The 18,641-nt window shown below is 42.2% G+C and overlaps 1 protein-coding gene across 2 annotated transcripts in view; it reads left to right on the top strand.

Moving 5' to 3' along the window:
* Positions 1-18,641, top strand: part of fras1 (Fraser extracellular matrix complex subunit 1) — a 270,187-nt gene that overhangs the window by 59,388 nt on the left and 192,158 nt on the right. For both annotated transcript variants that reach the window (XM_069169324.1, XM_069169323.1), the window contains exons 3-4: positions 14,750-14,857; positions 18,163-18,255. In XM_069169324.1, the coding sequence (XP_069025425.1) occupies positions 14,750-14,857; positions 18,163-18,255 (201 nt within the window). The remainder of the gene's footprint in view (positions 1-14,749; positions 14,858-18,162; positions 18,256-18,641) is intronic.

The following is an 18,641-nucleotide window of genomic DNA, read 5'->3' as shown; positions in this document are numbered from 1 at the left end:
AATACCCTCCTGAAGTTTTGGATGTGGTTGAATAAACTAAAGAACCAGAATTAAGTCTCACCGAGGAACTTAATCAATTTAAAGAGGTATTAAGTGAATTTCTAAGTGCATAAATAAGATTGATTAGACTTGACTTGGCTCTTGATCTGCTTTGTGTCCGCCACATTAATTCATTAAGAAACAGGTAAATTTCTCGTCCATGTTCACATGCTTTGCTAAAAAAATCTGACTGATTGAACAAAAAGTCGTTGCCATGACAACAGACGATGCTTCAAATGTGGATGTTGCCGCAAAGAAGCTACAGATTCTAAAAGGTGGATGTTTCACACACGCTGTCAAACAGACAAATACAGAAGATGTGCACAATCAGCAGAGTTTAAATCAGCGTCACACATTCAGGATCTGTTGAATATGTTCGCAGTCTCTGAATTACGGAAAAGTGGTTTTCGCAGAACATTATGATGTCAGAGTGAAGTTGACCTTTGAGGTTTTGGTTATAAAATGTCATAATGTTATCCTGTTCAGACATTTGTGTCAAATTACAGTATTCATTTTTTGAGTTGTGGCCACAAATGTGTTACGAGAGGTCACAATAACCTTTGAAGAACAAACTCTAATCAGTTCATCTTTGAGCCCAGGAAATTCCCTCAAAGTGTTCCTGAGATCCCGTGTTCACTGCAGGTGGTGAAAATAATAGACAAGAGAGGAGATTCAAGAGTCCACCTGCAGTGTGTATGAATACTGTTGTACAGTTTGTGGGACAGAGGAAGTTATCACCGTGGAATATGACAAACTGTGGAGCATATTGTTGCTATTTCAACAAAACAACAAAAACAAGACATTTATTTCTACACTGTAAAATGTTCTCCGTGACTGATACGTTTGTGTAAGTGTTGACATATTGCGAGTAAACCACAGACCGTATATAAAAGTGTTCGTAGCTTCAGGTCTGTAAAATGGTTCCGATCCAGAAGTGTCTTCAGCTGCAATACCAGCGAGTGCCACTAGAGGTCGGCTCCAAAAAGCCTCCGGCTCCATAGACTCCCATTCAACTTCTCTCATCAAATCCAAAGTGAATAAAATGTGTCCATCAGTTATCTCGGTGTTGTTAGCTAAAGTCACTCCTTCTTATTAGTTTTCTGGAGGTCCATCTGAAAATAATCCCTCATTCATTAGAAAAGAAGATTCAAGAAGACACTGATGGTTGCTGCTTATTACACATGATCCAACAACAGAACATGTAGTATGGATAAATAAACACTCATGATCAATGCTGCATATCACATAACAAGTATTGGAGGCACCGTCAGGGAGGAAAACACCACTGAAGCACCATTTTTCCTCAGAAATGTGCCCTAATTGGCATTTTTCTTAAAATATGAAAAATATACTCTGAGTCTTTCTTTTTTCTCCAGCAGCACTCTGACGTAACAAACTACAATATCTGTCCATGCTCACAGATGCTGCTGCAGAAAAGGCTATGAATTATGAAACATAGATGGTTCACACAAATCAAAAGATCATTACTATTTTTAGATCGAAAAAGAATTGTAGACTAACGATGAATTAAGAAATTATATACATATGTATGCGTATATGTATGTATATATGTATGTATATATATATATATATATATATATATATAATTTCTTAATTCATCGTTAGTCCACAATTCTTTTTGTCTTTTGTGACTTCCAGAATGAACTTTTTTTTTTCACATCCTTGTTGAAGCAGCTGATATAAGAAAGTTGGGCCCAGAGAAACTGCTCTAAATAATATGTCACGGTTATATTTGTGGCTGCGAAAGCAGAAACTCAACAGTTAAATGCAGAAATGAAATCTGATGACTTCCCAGTTATAAGAATGAAGACGATGACACAACCAGCTGACTGATGTTCTCTCCATCAGAGGAGATAAGATATGATGGGATGCAGTTGAAGCCTGGCTGTGAATGTGCAACATGACTCTGAGTGTCGACGAGTGTTGCAGCCAACAGGACATCCTGTCCTCTGACCTTTAACCTTTCCTCCGTCTGACCGGTCTGAAGTTATCATACAGCTGGTATTTCTCCAAACAAACAGGATTGCGGCTGTGTTGCAGTGCAGGTCTCCAGCTCTGCCTAAATTAACATTTGGTTACACATTCATAAGCTTCCTGCATGAAATATCGCCAAAATGGGTCGGAAATCACTCGCTGTTAATTTTTAACTGCAGTTGCGTTTTTCTACGTACCTCCGAGGTGGAAAACTGTGATTTAAAAAACGTGCTCGGCCTTGAATCCCTGGTTACGCCAGGAGATGGAGGGTTTCTACATCTGCAGCGGCCGACATGACTCTCAGCTCACCTGAGTGCAGAGCGGATGCATTATTGAAACGTAGACGTGGATGTGAGGGCCGAGCCGGAGCAGCTCGCTGCTCGTGTTCAGAAGATCCAGCAGATGCAACAATGAAAGAGACTTGATGAGCGATCCACGCGTTTGAATTATTCACTGTTTGTTTTGTTTGTCTAAAAGCTGTTGTTCTTTTCTCAGAGCTGCTCGCCAAGATGTGTCGTTTTGAGGAGGAAACATGTAGGCTGGAGGGATGATGATGATGATGATGATGAACACAGTGAGCTGACAGGAGCAAACAAACAGAACAAACCAGATAGATGTTGATTCATTCTTCAAACCTGTTTGAATGAATGCAGATGAGAGGAGGCCGTGTACTCCATGATGAATGAGCTCCTGCAGAAGTTGGACAATGGAAGGAACAAACTCTGCAGATTGGATGCAGACAGCATGTATTATGTATCACTGCAGGTCTGTGAGGTGATTTACTGGAGTTTCTCTTCACCTGCATCTTACTCACAGTTTTTCTTTCTATTTCTTCTTCCTCAAAACTTTTCATTACACCCAAAAAAAAAATTGCTTCATTATTTTTTTTTTTACCTTTCCAAAGTAGAAATTCCTAAATGGAAGTACATCTAAAGTTGGGCGCCGTCGGAGCTGCGTTCAAACTTCCGACCGGAGGCTGCGATGGATTTTTCACCAGAACTAATGGGAGCTGAGACGGAGGAGCTGATTTTGTGTTTGTGTACTCGGGCTATTATGTGACACCGGGCCTCGTCCTGAACCTTCCTCCGTATCTCTGACTTTATTTATGATTTATGTAACGTCACGTCTCTTTGTGTTTGGCTTCACAGTTATGAGTGTGCGTTTCTGTCCCTGACCCTCCTGAATGGGTCAGCGGCTGTTACAGCAGTCTGGAACAATGAAAGCAGAACGGCCCGACGTTATTTTCTGGCACGACATCGTATAAAATCTGTTTCATAAAACCAGAGGTTTTTGTGTGTGCTTCAAGCACGTTTCCAAGATAAATACTCCTGCTTTTGTTTTTGTGCTCATGACTGCGTGGCTTCGGCGCTAACGTCTCTCCTCTCGGTGGCCCCGGACTCTCCGGGCCCGTCTGTCTGATGATCCAGAACCCATTATGTGCTCGGTGCTGATATCTGGCTGCAGGAGCGAGAGCAGCCGCGGCAGGGCGAGGGAGGGCAGACAGCTGGATTTATGGGCGATCGGAGGCCAACGATCAGCCACTCGTTTGTCATGTCGTACCAGCAGGTCCTCTAATTGGATCGGAGGCATGGGGGAGTCTGTGTGTGTGTGTGTGTGTGTGTGTGTGTGTGTGTGTGTGTGGGTGTGTGGGTGTGTGTGTGTGGGTGTGTGTGTGGGTGTGTGTGTGTGTGGGTGTGTGTGTGTGTGTGTGTGTGTGTGTGTGTGTGTGTGTGTGTGTGTGTGTGTGGCGCTGAGCATAACAATGCTGTGGCAGAGCTCACAGTCTTCTGCAGATTCATCAGCTGTTAAAGAGCCGATGATTTACAACACGTGACAGTCATGGTAACGTGGGATGAGACCCTCGACTCTTCGGGTGAATCAGGCCGTTTGGTCGTCACTGTCAGTTTCAGGCTCCTTCCGCCGGCCTGGACTGATAACTGCGCTTGTTTTCACAGCTTGCCTCGTCAGAAATTAGCATACAATCACCGGGCCGGCACCGGAGAAAGTTGTGATCGAGCAATTTAATGGCAGCAAATGAATACATTTAAATTCATTTCGCCAGAAATTTATTCTGCGAAAAAAAGGAGCAACACAGCTGTCGCCCTCTAAAAACGTAAATGTAAACGGTCCTCCTGCTTCTGCTGAAGATCCGCAGCGAAGAGAGACTGTTACCTACCTCTAAGGAGCTGTTCTGTTAAAAACAGGAAGTGGTTCAGGACGTTCTCCAAGTTCTGTTCACAGAGTTCATGTTTTATAGTCAAGAAAACATAAAACAGCCGACTTTCCTCGAGCTCCTGACAACCTTTTCTTTATGGTTTGTAACTGTTTTTTATTTTTTTTATTTTTCTTGATTTGAAGGCTGTTCTCAACTCCTGCAGCTTCAAACTATCATCCGGCTGAAACTCCAACATAAATAACCCAAAACATTGATGGAGTTGTCTTTGGGTTCCGGTCTAAATATACAAATAAATAAACACGAAACACTGAACTACCACATGTTATAATGTGATTTTCAGAACATCAAAAGAGTTATTTTGTGATGGAATGTCAAAATTCATCTTCTTGGTGAACAGATTTCCTTCCACCTGCAGAGAAACCGCAGTTTTTCCGGGGAGAACCTCGTTATAGTGCCGACTAGTGATGGGACATGATCTTCGGATATTTGAATAGTCGTTATTTCTCTCGTTTTTACCGGCGCCTGGTTGTAATACATTACTCCCATCAGAAGGTGGCGGTAATGCATCTAAAAGCAACGTAAAGAGAAGAAGAACACCTTGCTACCAGGTTCTGGAGCTCTGCAGGTGAAACTGTGTCGCTGTGAGAAGAACAGAAACATGCAAAGAGGACGACAACCATCAGAAGGATCTGAGTAGAGCTCCTTCACAACGTAAATGAAGACGAGCTGCAGGTAAAACCGGCCCCACAGACAAGCACCGACATCGCGGTGAAGCACCGACATCACATCACGGTGAAACACCGACATCACATCACGGTGAAGCACCGACATCACATCACGGTGAAGCACCGACATCACATCACGGTGAAGCACCGACATCACATCACGGTGAAACACCGACATCGCGGTGAAGCACCGACATCACATCACGGTGAAACACCAACATCACATCACGGTGAAGCACCGAGCCGACAGGGTGTTTGCTGATGGTTCCTCTCAAAGATGAAACCTGATAGAAAAGCTCAGGACCATCAGTGAATCTAACCTGCCGGTTGCAGCAAACAAACTGTCCTTATGGCCTCATCTTTGACTTTATATCTCTGTTTGACGTATTTGAGTGAAAAACCGTCGCTGGTCCGACACCAAACAGCCTCAGTGTGTTTTATATGATTCAATCACACTAATTTAGTTGGTTACAAAATGTGCTCTAAATATCTCCATCTTCAGGTCCACTAAATAACTTCATGTTGCAGCGTTTTCTCAGTTCTTATCGGCGCTGGTTTAAAAGTGAAGCCTGTAATGACATTTTTGACCCCGGACAAAGAAGTTTATAAAAAAAATATCAAGTCGTAAGTGAATTCCCATCAGTTCCAGAGAGCCGTGGACATGTTTCCAGCAGCACGACAGCTTTGACGTGACCGACCCGACCCGAGCCGGTTATCTGTTGTTGTAAGTAGAAGTGCAGGTTTTCAGTTTGATGGGGTTGATCAGCTGTAAATAGAAACCTGTGTTGACAGACGGAGGAGAAGTGCAGCTCTGGATGTCCGTCTGCAGCAGGACCGCTGAAAGGTTTGTGTCCCCGGATCGAATTCAGTAATAGCTTGAGTTTCTCAGCTCCGGGCCCAATTTTAGCCCATTTACATTCTGCCGGCCCAGCCGGCTGCCTGTCTTCTCACTTCCCGTCCAACCGGAGCGGCTGGCAGCTCAAAGTAAACCGACGCCTGTTCATGTTTAACTCTGCCTTCTGTGTTCAATTGAATTTGAATTGAAGTCGTAGAGTCCTTCCCCCGACTTCTTCGTCCCGGGAGACGTGACTCCAGGTTGTTGTCCAGCTTCCCTCTGACCTCTGACCTCCGATGTCAGCTGCTCAACAAACTACTGGAGGTTAAAGCTGAACTTCTCTCATCACGTCCACTGAGCTGATAAGAAGCGTCGTCCCTGTGATCCGTCTGGAGGTTGAGAGGAGACAGAAAGATAAGAGAGGATCATCAACAGTCGAGTGGAGAGGTCGCTCCGTTTTATGCTGAAGAAAATGAATCAATGAACCGAATCAGTCAGAAAAATTATTCTGTTTTTCCATCATTTTGTGTTTCAGTCACTTTTAAGCAAAAATGCTTCACTTTGACACTTTCACATGTTCCAGCATCACGTGTGAGGATGTAATGCTTTTCTGCGACTTACTTGTAACTCACATCCTTTCAGGATTTTTTTTTAAAGAATAAACATGTAATCACTTCCTGTGATGATTATCATGCTGCACATCACATACATATTTGACTTCTAATCTTTTTTATATATTTATTGAACTCAGAGAACCGTGGAGATAAAAGGTCCTAAAAGGTCCTAAAAGCTGCGTATGTTTCCAGAAAGGACCGTCATTTCCTTTGATCACAAATATTTAATCACATCATTTTAATGTGAAAACAGTAAAAACACTTCCTGTTTCTCCTCTTGTTCTTGTTGAGTTGTTTTTGGAGATGAAAACATGAGCAGAGACTTTCTGTTTGTTAATGAGGAGTTATTTTGTTAATAAATGAGTTTTGTTTGAAAAGATTTACTATATGCTGTTAATACTTTCAGCACAGATTTTGACGATGATGTTTTTTGCTGAAAAATCGTGGTCAATTTACAAAATTGGAAGCTACCATAAATATTACGCAGTTCGCTTGGATTTGTGTTAATTATTGCGATTGGAAGATTTCCTGGAGGGACTGATATGTGGGGTTTGGACTGACCTTGGATTTTAATGAGGTGGGATGATCAACCAATCAATTTGAACAAAAATAATAACTATTATATTTTTTAAGTTTTGTCAATGAAAGAATTTGCTGCTTTTCTCTTTTTTTAAATCCTCTTCACTAAAATTTTTTGGGTTTTGTACCGTTCATCAAACAAAATAAGAAATTCGAAGGCATCTCCCTAAAATATGGGAAATTACGATGTTGTATATTAATACCCCAAAAGTGACTCATGCATGAATCCATTTTAAGGAAACCCGTTTTCAGTGACTTCTTTGTGGTGATTTCTGGCTGGACTCTGTGTAGCGACCTATAAGTATAGTTGGAAAAATACTTAAGTGTCCTACAGTTTTGAGTTGCCTTTGAACCTCTCGTGTCCTTACCTATTGGTTGGTCAGGTGTCAATGTGTTGCCAGCCAATCAGGACAAGCAGAGGGAACTTTTTGGTAACCTACCTGGTTCTTAGAGAGGGGCGGGGCTAAAGAGAGGGGCGGGGCTAACGGGAGGAGCGTGTGAAGCAGAGAAAGAGAAGCCGACGGGACGAGGAAGAAAACGGGAGAAGATACAGAGATGTAGAGTTAGACTACATTTCAGGAAAATGTCTTTTATTGTTGTGTAGTTGTTTGAGTTCGAAGCGGAGTTTGTTATAGCCGAGTGAGGTCCAATAAAACCAGACGGTGAGCCTGGTGGAGGCCGGGTGGGTTGGTACAACTCGAAAGTGCTGCGGTCACTTAGCTGCTAACAAGCTAGCAGCTTCGCTCAGGACTGCGGATGGTCCTTTCATCACAGCGCCTCCTGCTGGACACAAAGACTGTTATCTCCCTCTAAGGAACAGTGAGTACTGACCACACCTTCTCCTTGAGGATTTAAATGAGCTCCAACCAGCGCGCCAACGTTACGTCCCGTCACACTGACATCCGGGTATTATTGAGTTTTTATGATCTGTGGGTTCCTGTTTGTGTTTAATAAACGTTGACTGTGTTTCATTCAATGTGTGGTTTAAATATTAACATGTTAAAGGAATGTTATTCCAACTAAAGAAAGTAAACAGGGCTACATGTGAATGCCTGAGTTTGAACTGAGACAGTGAAGCTGTATCTGAAGCTAACAGGCCTCTCTCACCGTAGTCAGTCTTTCCATTAAATTGGGCTTTTGTAGACACATTCCTAAGATCTATATTTTCGTAGATCCTCTCCAATTCACCTCCCATGCAACAGGGGTATGATATGAAGACCCTGAACTACAATTGGAGTTGAGAAGGTGGGCTACACCTGTCCTCCTGCAGAAAGGACCCCGAAAGAAAAAGGTTATTTTGATCTCATATTTGATGTAATATTTTGGCACTAGACGTTATTATAGATATGTTCCCTCTGAGGCGACGCAGTACGAGTGGCTCTAACTCAGCTCGGATAAATGCTTTCTTTATTCATTTTTTCCATCTCTGGGTTTCACACCAGCTCCCTCCCAGTCGGAGGCCCGCGGCCGTTAACTGCCCCGTCGAACAGGACGTACCGTGTGGAAGTCACGGATCTGTTTTTCTTTATGAAATTGAAGACATGCAGCCACGTTGGCTGAGCTGGCTCGCTTCTTCCAAATCCAATCTGAGGCGCAGATCTTCCTCCAGGGAGCAATGAAATCAGCCCTCCACTCCTCAGACGTTTAATCAACCAATCCCAGGTACGGGTCCCTGTAGGGGACAATGTGATCGGGAGGAGGGGAGGACTTGGCACCACCACTCACCGTGCTGCCTGCTGCATCGCTCCCTCGGCTCGGAGCTGTCAGAGCTCCCAGAGGGGGGAGGGGGGGGGCGGGGGGGGGGGGGGCAGGTAATAGGCAGGCCGTGCTTCTCGGTGCTCTCCAGGTTTACTGTGAACTCCGGGTCGATCTCATTCTGCTCCAGGTCGGTAAACAGGACGTGGGTTTGGGATTGAGTCCGACCTCCGTGATCCCACCGGGACCTGAAACGGACTCCGAGGAGCTCAGACCAGTCAGTCACACACACCGTGAGCTGCGCTGCTAATTTTAAGCAGCTTTATTAAGAATGAGCTGCCGATGTGAACAGCATCCACATAACAGGAGACTCATTCCTGCATGCACACTGAATTATTATTAACCCCGTGATGACCTCTTTACCTCATTTAGATCCAAGCAATGCAATCTTTTTATATGATGTTCTACGTTTACAACAACAGCTATGCACATACAGCTTATTAATATCATTTGATCTAACCATCACGAAACATAAACATGTCAAACTGTATTTGATTATAAACATGTGCACATATAAAAGATTTTGATTCAAAAGAGGACGTTAAATGTGTGGAGTGTTCTTTGTCAACCATCAGTGATGTCATCAACCATCAGTGATGTCATCAACCAGCAGTGATGTCATCGTTGGTTTGTGAACGTTATGAATCCTCCAGTTCAGATTTTGTCCGTCACCATCTTGCTAGTTCGGAGCGGTTCAGAGCAGGAAGTGACCATATTTGGACGAGCTGGGGGAGGAGCCAGCGGTAGAGCTGACCGATCTGATTGGAAACCTGACGATACTACGTCCCGCCCACCGATAGCTGTAACCTGACTGCACCACAGGCCTGTCAATCAAACAGACACGCCCCCAAAAACAGGTCTTCTTGAATCTTCTTTTCTAATGAATGAGGGATTATTTTCAGATGGACCTCCAGAAAACTAAGAAGAAGGAGTGACTTTAGCTAACAACACCGAGATAACTGATGGACACATTTTATTCACTTTGGATTTGATGAGAGAAGTTGAATGGGAGTCTATGGAGCCGGAGGCTTTTTGGAGCCGACCTCTAGTGGCACTCGCTGGTATTGCAGCTGAAGACACTTCTGGATCAGAACCATTTTACAGACCTGAAGCTACAAACATGTTTATATCCAGTCTATAATTATAACATATCGTCCTTTGTCTTTTAAACCTGTTTCTGCTTTAACGCCCCATCATGTCTTTTATATCCAGTCTCTGGAAATTCATTAGAAATTAATAGAATAAAAATCTTGAACTATAATTTCTTAGAGAAACAAGTCGATCAGTTCATTTCAGACACGTGTCTGCTGTTGATTTTAAAGGTCAGTTGTTTTGGAAAACAATTATATTTTTGATGTACAATCAGTTTTCTTAATCATTAAAAAAAGGAATGTATCTGGTAAAAAAAAAAAAAGATTTTGGTGCTTTGGCGTTTTCTTTTTTTTTAATCTGAAACGTAGATTTCATGAAATATTAGTAAAAGTCACATAATTCCTCACCACTGTATTTATCCAGCACTTTCTTGTGTAATTCAGTAACTTCCTCATGTACACTTTATCCGTCTTCCTGCTTTCCTTTGAGTAGATTTAAAAAATGAAATGAAGCACTTTTCTAAAGCAAAGACTTGTTGAGTCACCAGCAGGTCTTTGTCTCCGTCTCCGTCTCCGTCCCAATCATTTTACATTTACAAGTCTGCTTTGAACTTTTCCCTCGCAGGGCGATCTGCTCGATGCCGCGATAAAGACAGAGTGTCACCACTTTGGAGAGCGTCGCTGAGTTCCAGTGAGATTGGTTGCTATGGAGGATGCTGAAATGATGGTCTGGATGTCACACTCTCACAGTGACCATATGGAGGACACTTTTGTACTTAACATTCAGAAAAGGCCAGAGGCGAGTTTCTGTGCTCTTTTTATATCTCGGCCGGTGAGAGGAGTCGCTGCACTTCGCTCTGTGCAGTCAGAACAAATGACCTGAGAGGAAGTTCCCCGTTCTGTAACGACGGGACGCAGCGATGAGTGCAATTTGCAGAGAATCTGGTTTTGTATCTTAGTTTGATTGAATTTTTCTCTTCTTTTATTTGGAACATCCTGTTTGAACCTTTTAGCAACTGCAAAGATTGAATGAAGAATTTTTGTGGAAGACAGGAAGAAGAATTTTCTTTTTCGTTGTTGTATAAGTTCTGACTTCCAAGTGTCTTATTGTTGTTCAAGCCGTCTTTTCCAACACCTAAAACCAAAACTCACTACGAAAAAGATAAATAACATCCAAAACATATAACAAATGCACCCATGTTAATAAATGGTGGAGTTCCAGCCGTGATATGATGAATATTGGATCCTGTCGCTGTCTTTAAATGCAGCGTGCCCTTAATGTGCTGGAAGAATGTGTTCATTTCCACTTTGTGTTGTTAATTCCGGACATTGAGTATTTAAACAAAGCAGTTTTGAACCGATTCAGTGACTTCTATTGTTTTTAGATTCCTCCAGACATTTTCAATTTAAAATGAAGTCTAATTTGGTCAATCTAGAATCAATTTGCGTATTTTCTTTGGCTTTATAATGATTCTCCTTTAAAATGAGTCTAAAATTGTCCCTAAATGTTTGTAAGACCAGGCGGTGGAATTGATTTATTCTTATGTTCGGTGTGACCAATGGCCATCTGGCTTCTATATTTTGCGGTTGTTTCCATTTAAACTTTCTATTTGGGGTTCATTAGCGTGATGTAAGAAGTCTTCAGCGTGAAGCAGCAGCTGAATCGTGCTCGCTGCTTGTAACTTCATATTTTAAATACAGATGCAACTCAGTGTCCCGGCAGAGCGTGAAATAGACACGCTCGTCCACGACGGCAAAACGTGAGATAGCCACGACCAGCTCTCCACCTCTTCCCCCTCCCCCACCTTTAGCTAATCCTCCTCCTCCCCCTCCTCCACCTCTTCCCCCTCCTCCCTCTCCTCCCTCTCCTCCCTCTCCTCCCCATCCTCCCTCTCTTCCACCTCCTCCCCATCCTCCCTCTCCTCCACCTCCTCCCCCTCCTCCTCTCCTCCTGTTAAACACCCTGTGCAGAGATCGGTCCTGACACATTTGCCCTGACATTAAATTCATCACACATCTGGCTGCAGCTGTGGAGAGTTGCACGCTCAGAAAACTCACAAACATAAGCGCATGCATGATTCACATAAATAGCTGCGACCCCACTATAGGATGGGGAGGAGAGGTGGAGGAGAGGGAGGATGGGGAGGAGAGAAAGGAGGTGGAGGAGGGGACGATGGGGAGGAGAGGGAGGATACGGGAGAAGAGGGAGGAGGTGGAGGATGGGGAGGAGAGGGAAGAGAGGGAGGACCACACTACAGGGAGCACATTAACTCACATGGAGCACCTTCGCCTTCAGCTGGCTGCTTTCACTAATTAAATTTTCATTGTGTATGTAGTTCAACATGACCTGTAACGCCTCCCACATATAACCGCTCACTCACCGCTCAGCTCTCCTCTCCTCTCCTCCTTTCACAGGGAAACCACGGTTTTAGACCTTCGGACCCACTTCCTGCTTCAACGCTGACATCTGGGCTGTTTTTGTTGTTGTGCGTGCAGCGTTTTCCTCCTCGATGACGGAGTGTTACGGACGTTTCAGAGGAGCTCACTGTCAGTTGAACCTCCAAAAATAGTGGTGTAGATAATCTGGATTAATTTGCTATGTTGTAGAAATTTCTTCTTTCGTTCTCAGATCTCAGCAATTAATTTTGAATTGATTTGCTTTGAACCAAAATAGTTGTGTTAACCTTAAACGGTCTGTGAGGCGAGCGGTCCTCGACCCTAAACCCTGGCGAGTCCATCATTGTGCTCTGGTTCTGGTTCTGGTTAGATGCATGGCGTCTCTGAGGCCTCCCGGTCCCATAAAGTCCCCGACCTGTTACTACGTGCTGCTCTGGGTTAACACGCTCTAATGCGACTTCAGCTGATGCATTTCTGTGCTGTTTATTATTCCAGTGTGCTACCACATTTTTTTCCTGACATGATTTCGGGCTCCATTTATCTCGTTATTTTCTCATAATATGTAAGACCTCCATAAATACTGGCTGGATGTATGTGTAAATAAATGATTAAGCTGTGTGTAGCTGTCTTGTTTGTCTTGTATATTTATAGTTCTTCTCGTAGCACAGATTAAACCCCTAAAAGCTCATCTCTTTTCCTCAAAATACAATATCTAGATTTTTTTTCCCAGGAAAATAAAAGTCCCATTTGGTCTTAAAGTGGCTGAGAAACCAACAGTGACGTCACCGGTCGGTTTGTGAGCGTCTGTCATGGACGTGGCTCTTTGTTTTTTTAGTTATATACAACAACGTGTTGGTTACTAATGTCAAGGTTTATTTGTGTTGTTTTGATGGAGTGATTTAGAAACTTTATTTGTATCTAGTTGGTTCTGATTGAAGAACTCTCCATTTTTCTTTTCTCCACAAGAATATCAAACTAAGCTTTGAGCTTAAAGCTTCCTTCTCTATAAAAAGATCTGCTTGAGTTTGTGTCTCAGACGGAGGCGAGCGTCCGCCACCGATGATCCACACCATGAGCACAGCTGCCGCTGGATATTCCTGTCACGGGAGGGTTATTAATCACTCAGCTAAATCGGATTTATGGGCTGTAAGATGATATATCTGAGCATATGCAGGCACTTGAATATTGATTCAGCTTTGGCTTTAAGCTGGCCAGAAGATATCATCAGCTAGGCGTTATGAGCTATTGACAAATAGCACGCATGCTGAAGGCTGCAGTCAGCTGGCACAACTGATCTCTGGCTTTTTTTGCCCTTTTGTCTATTTGGCCGTGGAGCTAAAAGCTTTTAATGAATGAGGAGAAGTTTCACTCCACCTGCAGCAGAAGTCCTTCAGTGTTTTAAAGCCTTTATCATAAAGGATGATCAGAGTTCAAAGAGTGACGTGGTTTTCTTTTGGTGTTGCAGTGGAGCAGTAAAACCATGGCGAGCTAAAATAAGCCTGAAATACAAACTCTCCAAAACATGTTCCTCTTCTGTTATTTAATGTTTCTGTTTTTCAACCCTGTTTCCAAAACAGTTGGGACGCCGTGTCAAATGTAAATAAAAACAATGCAATGATTTGCAAATCACATAAATCCATATTTAATTGAAAATAGACCAAAGACAACATATTTGTTTTATGAAAAAGTGCTCTTTTTGAATTTGATGCCAGCAACACGTCTCAAAAAAAGTTTGGACAGGAGCTGTCCAGACCTGTCAATCATTTAAAAAAATTTGGGGCACCATGAAATCAAAAATACAGCAAAGTAGACCCTGAACTATGTTGACCCTGAACTATGTTGAGCACCTACATCAGGCAAGAATGGGGCCACATTTCACTTTCAAAACTCCAGCAATTGGTCTCCTCTGTCCCCAATGTTTCCAGAGTGTTGTTAAAAGAAGAGGTGATGCAGCACATGAACCTGTACCAACCTGTACCAACTTTTTTCCAAATTCAAAATAAGCACAGATCTTTCATAAAACAATAAAATCTTTCTGTTTCAACATTTATTTTGTTATCTTTGATCTATCTGCAATTAAAATGTGGGTTAACATGATTTGCAAATCATTGCATTTTTATTTTTTTTCTACATTTTAGGCAGCGTCCCAACTTTTTTGGGAAACGGGGTTGTATATTAATAATGCATTTTTACTGCATAGTGTACAGTGACATGTTGTCATGGGCAACAATGGTCCAAATAAAACTCTGGAAACTTAAACAGCAGAAGTAAATATGTAACTGGAAAATCAAGCAACTCGTTGCTGCAATCTGCTGTGAGTGACTCAGGCGTGCCGTTAAACACAGACATTTTGTATTAGTGCCATTAATATGCACAAAGAGGCCGATATGCTTACCGCCATTCGCCCCAGCTGTCGACATAAAGATGAGGTGTGGGTTTGATCCGATGTGATAACGGTGCTGAAGAGAGTGATCTGGTTTTACTGCGGCGATCAATCAACGTCTTCCCTCGGTAATGTTTCATGTTTGTCTTTGTCTCGACAGAACAACTCATCATGGAGGCCGCGGTCGTGTCAGGAGTGCACCTGCTTCAGTGACGTCGCCATCTGCAGCCCCGCCCACTGCCCCAACCCCCACTGTGACTTCCAGAGGGTGAGACGGATTTGAGTTTGGGTGCTGAGAACAGCCATCTTTACCATTTTAAAGCCGTTTTCTTGAGACCAAAAGTTGATTATTTTATTATCTTGAGAAGGCTAAGCTGGTTTTCTCGTGATAATTGGTAGATTCATCTTGTAATCTGTGACCCCCAGGGTATCCTCACATAGCATACAGACACCTGTTGACTGTCAGACTTTCATTTCAAATCCATAATTTTTTCTGAAGAGTTTAAAAGTATTTGAACTTTTTGGGGAAAAACTGCAACTGTCACAAATTAGCATCGCTGCTGGTATAAATAGTTTGGATGTGAAATATTCACCGTTGACGGTTTCACATTTCCATGTTGTTTATTTGTTGTGCCCTGGTGTTGATATAGTTGTCAAGAGTCCTTCTATGCATGCTGGCATGGCACTCTGGATCTATGATTAACATTATAAGTAATAAGACAACATGACAATGAGTTATATCATAACAGCAGGTTGATAACCTGTCCAAGAAAAAAAGCTCGTTCTGTCATAATAAGGAAATAATTAACTTGAGAGCCTTCAGAAAGCCTGCAGTGATGAAGCGATGAGCCTGAAAAATACGTGTCAGGTCAGGAACAACCAGGTGGGTTTTCTTGGCGTTGGTGTTGGTGTCACCGTAAATTCGTCCCCCAGAGTCAGACTGTCAACACCGAGTTCTGCTGGGACCTTCTAAAGGGGAACGTTTCTCTCTGTTCCCCAGTGCTTTGTCAATAAGTCTGATGTACGCTCTCTGCTCAAGTATCAGGCGCATAAAAAAAGGCACTGCTAATAAAAGTGCGTAACTCAGCTGCTGATTTTGATCAAGCGACAAAACTTTTCACGATTCTGTGGAGCGTTCACGCGCAGCAGGAGCAGCCTCTGAACTTTTTGATCAACCTTCGTATTCATTACGGACACAGAGAAAAAACATCATGCATGTTGTGAAGTAATTTGTTGAGCAGACACAGATTAGATAAACAAAGCAGTGTAGGAAGTTCAGCTAAAAGCGTCCACACGGTCCAAGAGATCTGTGACATACATAACAGTGAGTGAATGTTCAGGATCCTTGTTCTGTGATCTTTGAATCCTCCTTCCTCACCTTCTTCACCTCCTCTTTAACATCCTGTCTAATCACTTGTCTTTGTGAGCTGCCCTTGCATGAATGATCAATGAACTCACCCACTATTGAGCACTGAAGTCTGCTGATTGCAGCAATTAATTAGACACAATGACAACTGTTCAGAGACTAACTTTTTTTGTCCCGTTTGAATGAACAGGGACACATTTTTTATTTTATTTTTTTGCTCCATCCTCCCCGTGTTTCTTCTTCAATGTGATTTAAACGTCAGGCCTGCGGTGACGGCATCACATCCAATCCCAACCCTGAGCTGAGGCAACAATCAATGTCTCATGAATTCCACTTGGCTGGCTGGAAATCCAATGTTAATTAAAAATTAGTTACCATGCTCAGCAAGCCGTGGGCTCCCTCCATTTAAAAAGCTCTTAAAATATGACTCCCCGTCACCCACACTGATAAAAAACAGAGTATCAGAGGTTTCATCATGGGCCAGTCTCTGATTAGAGGACTTTCTTTAGAAATCCACTCACTTAATCTACAAGCTTAAATGTCCTTTTTTTTCTCACTTTTATATTATTGACTTTTCTGAAATGCATCTCTAAATTTCTGCAATGTTCTGGTTTTGTTTTAATCATCGTCCACAGATTTATATGTCTGCAAATGACTGCTTTTGTCTTTGTCATTTAAAAAAGTATTTTATAAGAAAGAGTTTGGGTTCGCCCCCAAAGATTTTTGTGTTATAACCAATAATTATTTTCTTTGTCCATGAACTGATTGTTTTCTCTAGTAATCATGTACTCCAGGAAAAATCTAAAAGCATGATGCTCTTCACATCTTTCAAAATCCAAAGTACCAAAGTACTCTCTCTAGATTAATAATTTATGGCAAAGATTAATTTCAATTTGTCATAGTTTAAAATCTATTGCTGCCGCTCTAATTAAGTAACCTGATTCTTAATTAGATTACAATTAAGATAGTAGAATATCTTCTTTAGCACAAGCTATCAATAATGAAAATCTACATGGAAAATTAACTGAAATTGATTGATAGAGTGAATTTTGTTTCACTTTATGTTTGGACAGGAACATTCACAGCTTCAGAGAAACACTGGACTCCGACATCACTGCTTCTTTTTGGCAAAAGAAACTGCAGGAGAAGAAAAAAAATATTTTATTTCATTTTTTAACTGTTGGAAGGAGAATCTGACTCTCCGGTGATAAATGAACTCAGTTCCTGCTCATCCTGAACCTTCTCTGTTTATTTGCAGCAACAAAATCTCAAATTGGATCAAATTCCTGTTCTGCAGCCGTATTATGGTGATTAAATGTGAAGCACAGACAGAAAAAGCTGGAGGGACTGGAACAAAAAGATGAATAGAAACAGGGAGCCCAAACATGAGAAAACTTGTACTGCTTTAGATTAAAATCTTTCATTTATTAACACAAACTGATAGAAGATTTTTTCAGATGCTGTCAAAACTCAGCTTTTAGTCTTATTTTTATTTTAGAGTTTTGTGTGCTAATAGGTGATTAATGACGGGCTGAAGTATAATCCCTCCGTCTACCTGCTGCACAGCTCACTCTCCGTCTGTTTTTTTTATTTTTCGTGCTCTCCTTATATACTTTGAGTTGTCCTTCTTTTTCACATATAATTTCATTAAATTTTCCTCGATCCAGTTATTCTTTTTCCTCCTTTTTCAATCGACGTCGTCAGAAGCTCCTCTGGGAAGTTTTCTCTCTCCTCCTGCAAATTGTATTTCTCCCATCCTTCTTCCATCCCATAATACCATCTGTATTCACAAATAAACGACACCTCACATCGCCGGTGCGTCCTGCCACCCAGTCCGCTTTAATTAGTGGTGTAGGCGCTGCGGCTGAAGGACTATGTGTTGAGTCTATATTGTAATCTGTATTGTGCAACCTGTCGGCCTGCTTCCTGTCACGCTGATGCAGTCTTCAAATATTCATCACTGTCGGCCCGTCGGTTTATTTCCATGTAAATAGACGGGCTGTAATTGACATGTTCTGTATTCACGCTGTTAAACACACTCAAATCCATTTTCTCTCTCTGACTCTGGGGTTTTTGTGTATTTCGTTCATGCTGAGTGTGTTAATTGTGTGTGTGTGTGTGTGTGTGTGTGTGTGTGTGTGTGTGTGTGTGTGTGTGTGTGTGTGTGTGTGTGTGTGTGTGTGTGTGTGTGTGTGTCTTTTCAAAAGGGCGGGCATTTGAAGATTCCTGCCAACAAGTGCTGTCCAGAGTGCGTCTCCTCGTCCCAGGACTCCTGCCAGTACGAAGGGGTCACTTATGGAGTGAGTGAAGTGAAAGTGATGCTCGTTCTCTCCTTTTGCCTGATTTTTTTTACACACATTTTTCAACATTCTTACACACATTTACAGAATATATTGATCCATTTAAAAAACTATTTCAATAAATGACCCTGAGCACAGAGAGATGGTTCCTCAGTTTGTTCTGACCTCAACACCATCCAACACATTTATGATGGACTGAAGGTCCAAATATGAAGCCAGATCAGTATCATTGTTAGATGCTTTTGTGTTTAAGTGGGAGAAAATTCCTGCAGCTTGATTACAAAATCTGACGAACCACCTGAAACCAGAAGAATGACGGCTGTAATCACAGCACATCAATGCACAGTGCTTGTGTAATTATCCCTTACTGTGCAAAAAGTAAACTC

This window comes from Embiotoca jacksoni, unplaced genomic scaffold (genome assembly GCF_022577435.1).
Source record: "Embiotoca jacksoni isolate LCO1_2020_lvr unplaced genomic scaffold, fEmbJac1.0.p SCAF_44, whole genome shotgun sequence".
Taxonomy (NCBI): domain Eukaryota; kingdom Metazoa; phylum Chordata; class Actinopteri; family Embiotocidae; genus Embiotoca; species Embiotoca jacksoni.
The sequence above is the reverse complement of the archived record's forward strand: the minus strand, read 5'-3'. Positions and strand labels throughout refer to the sequence as shown.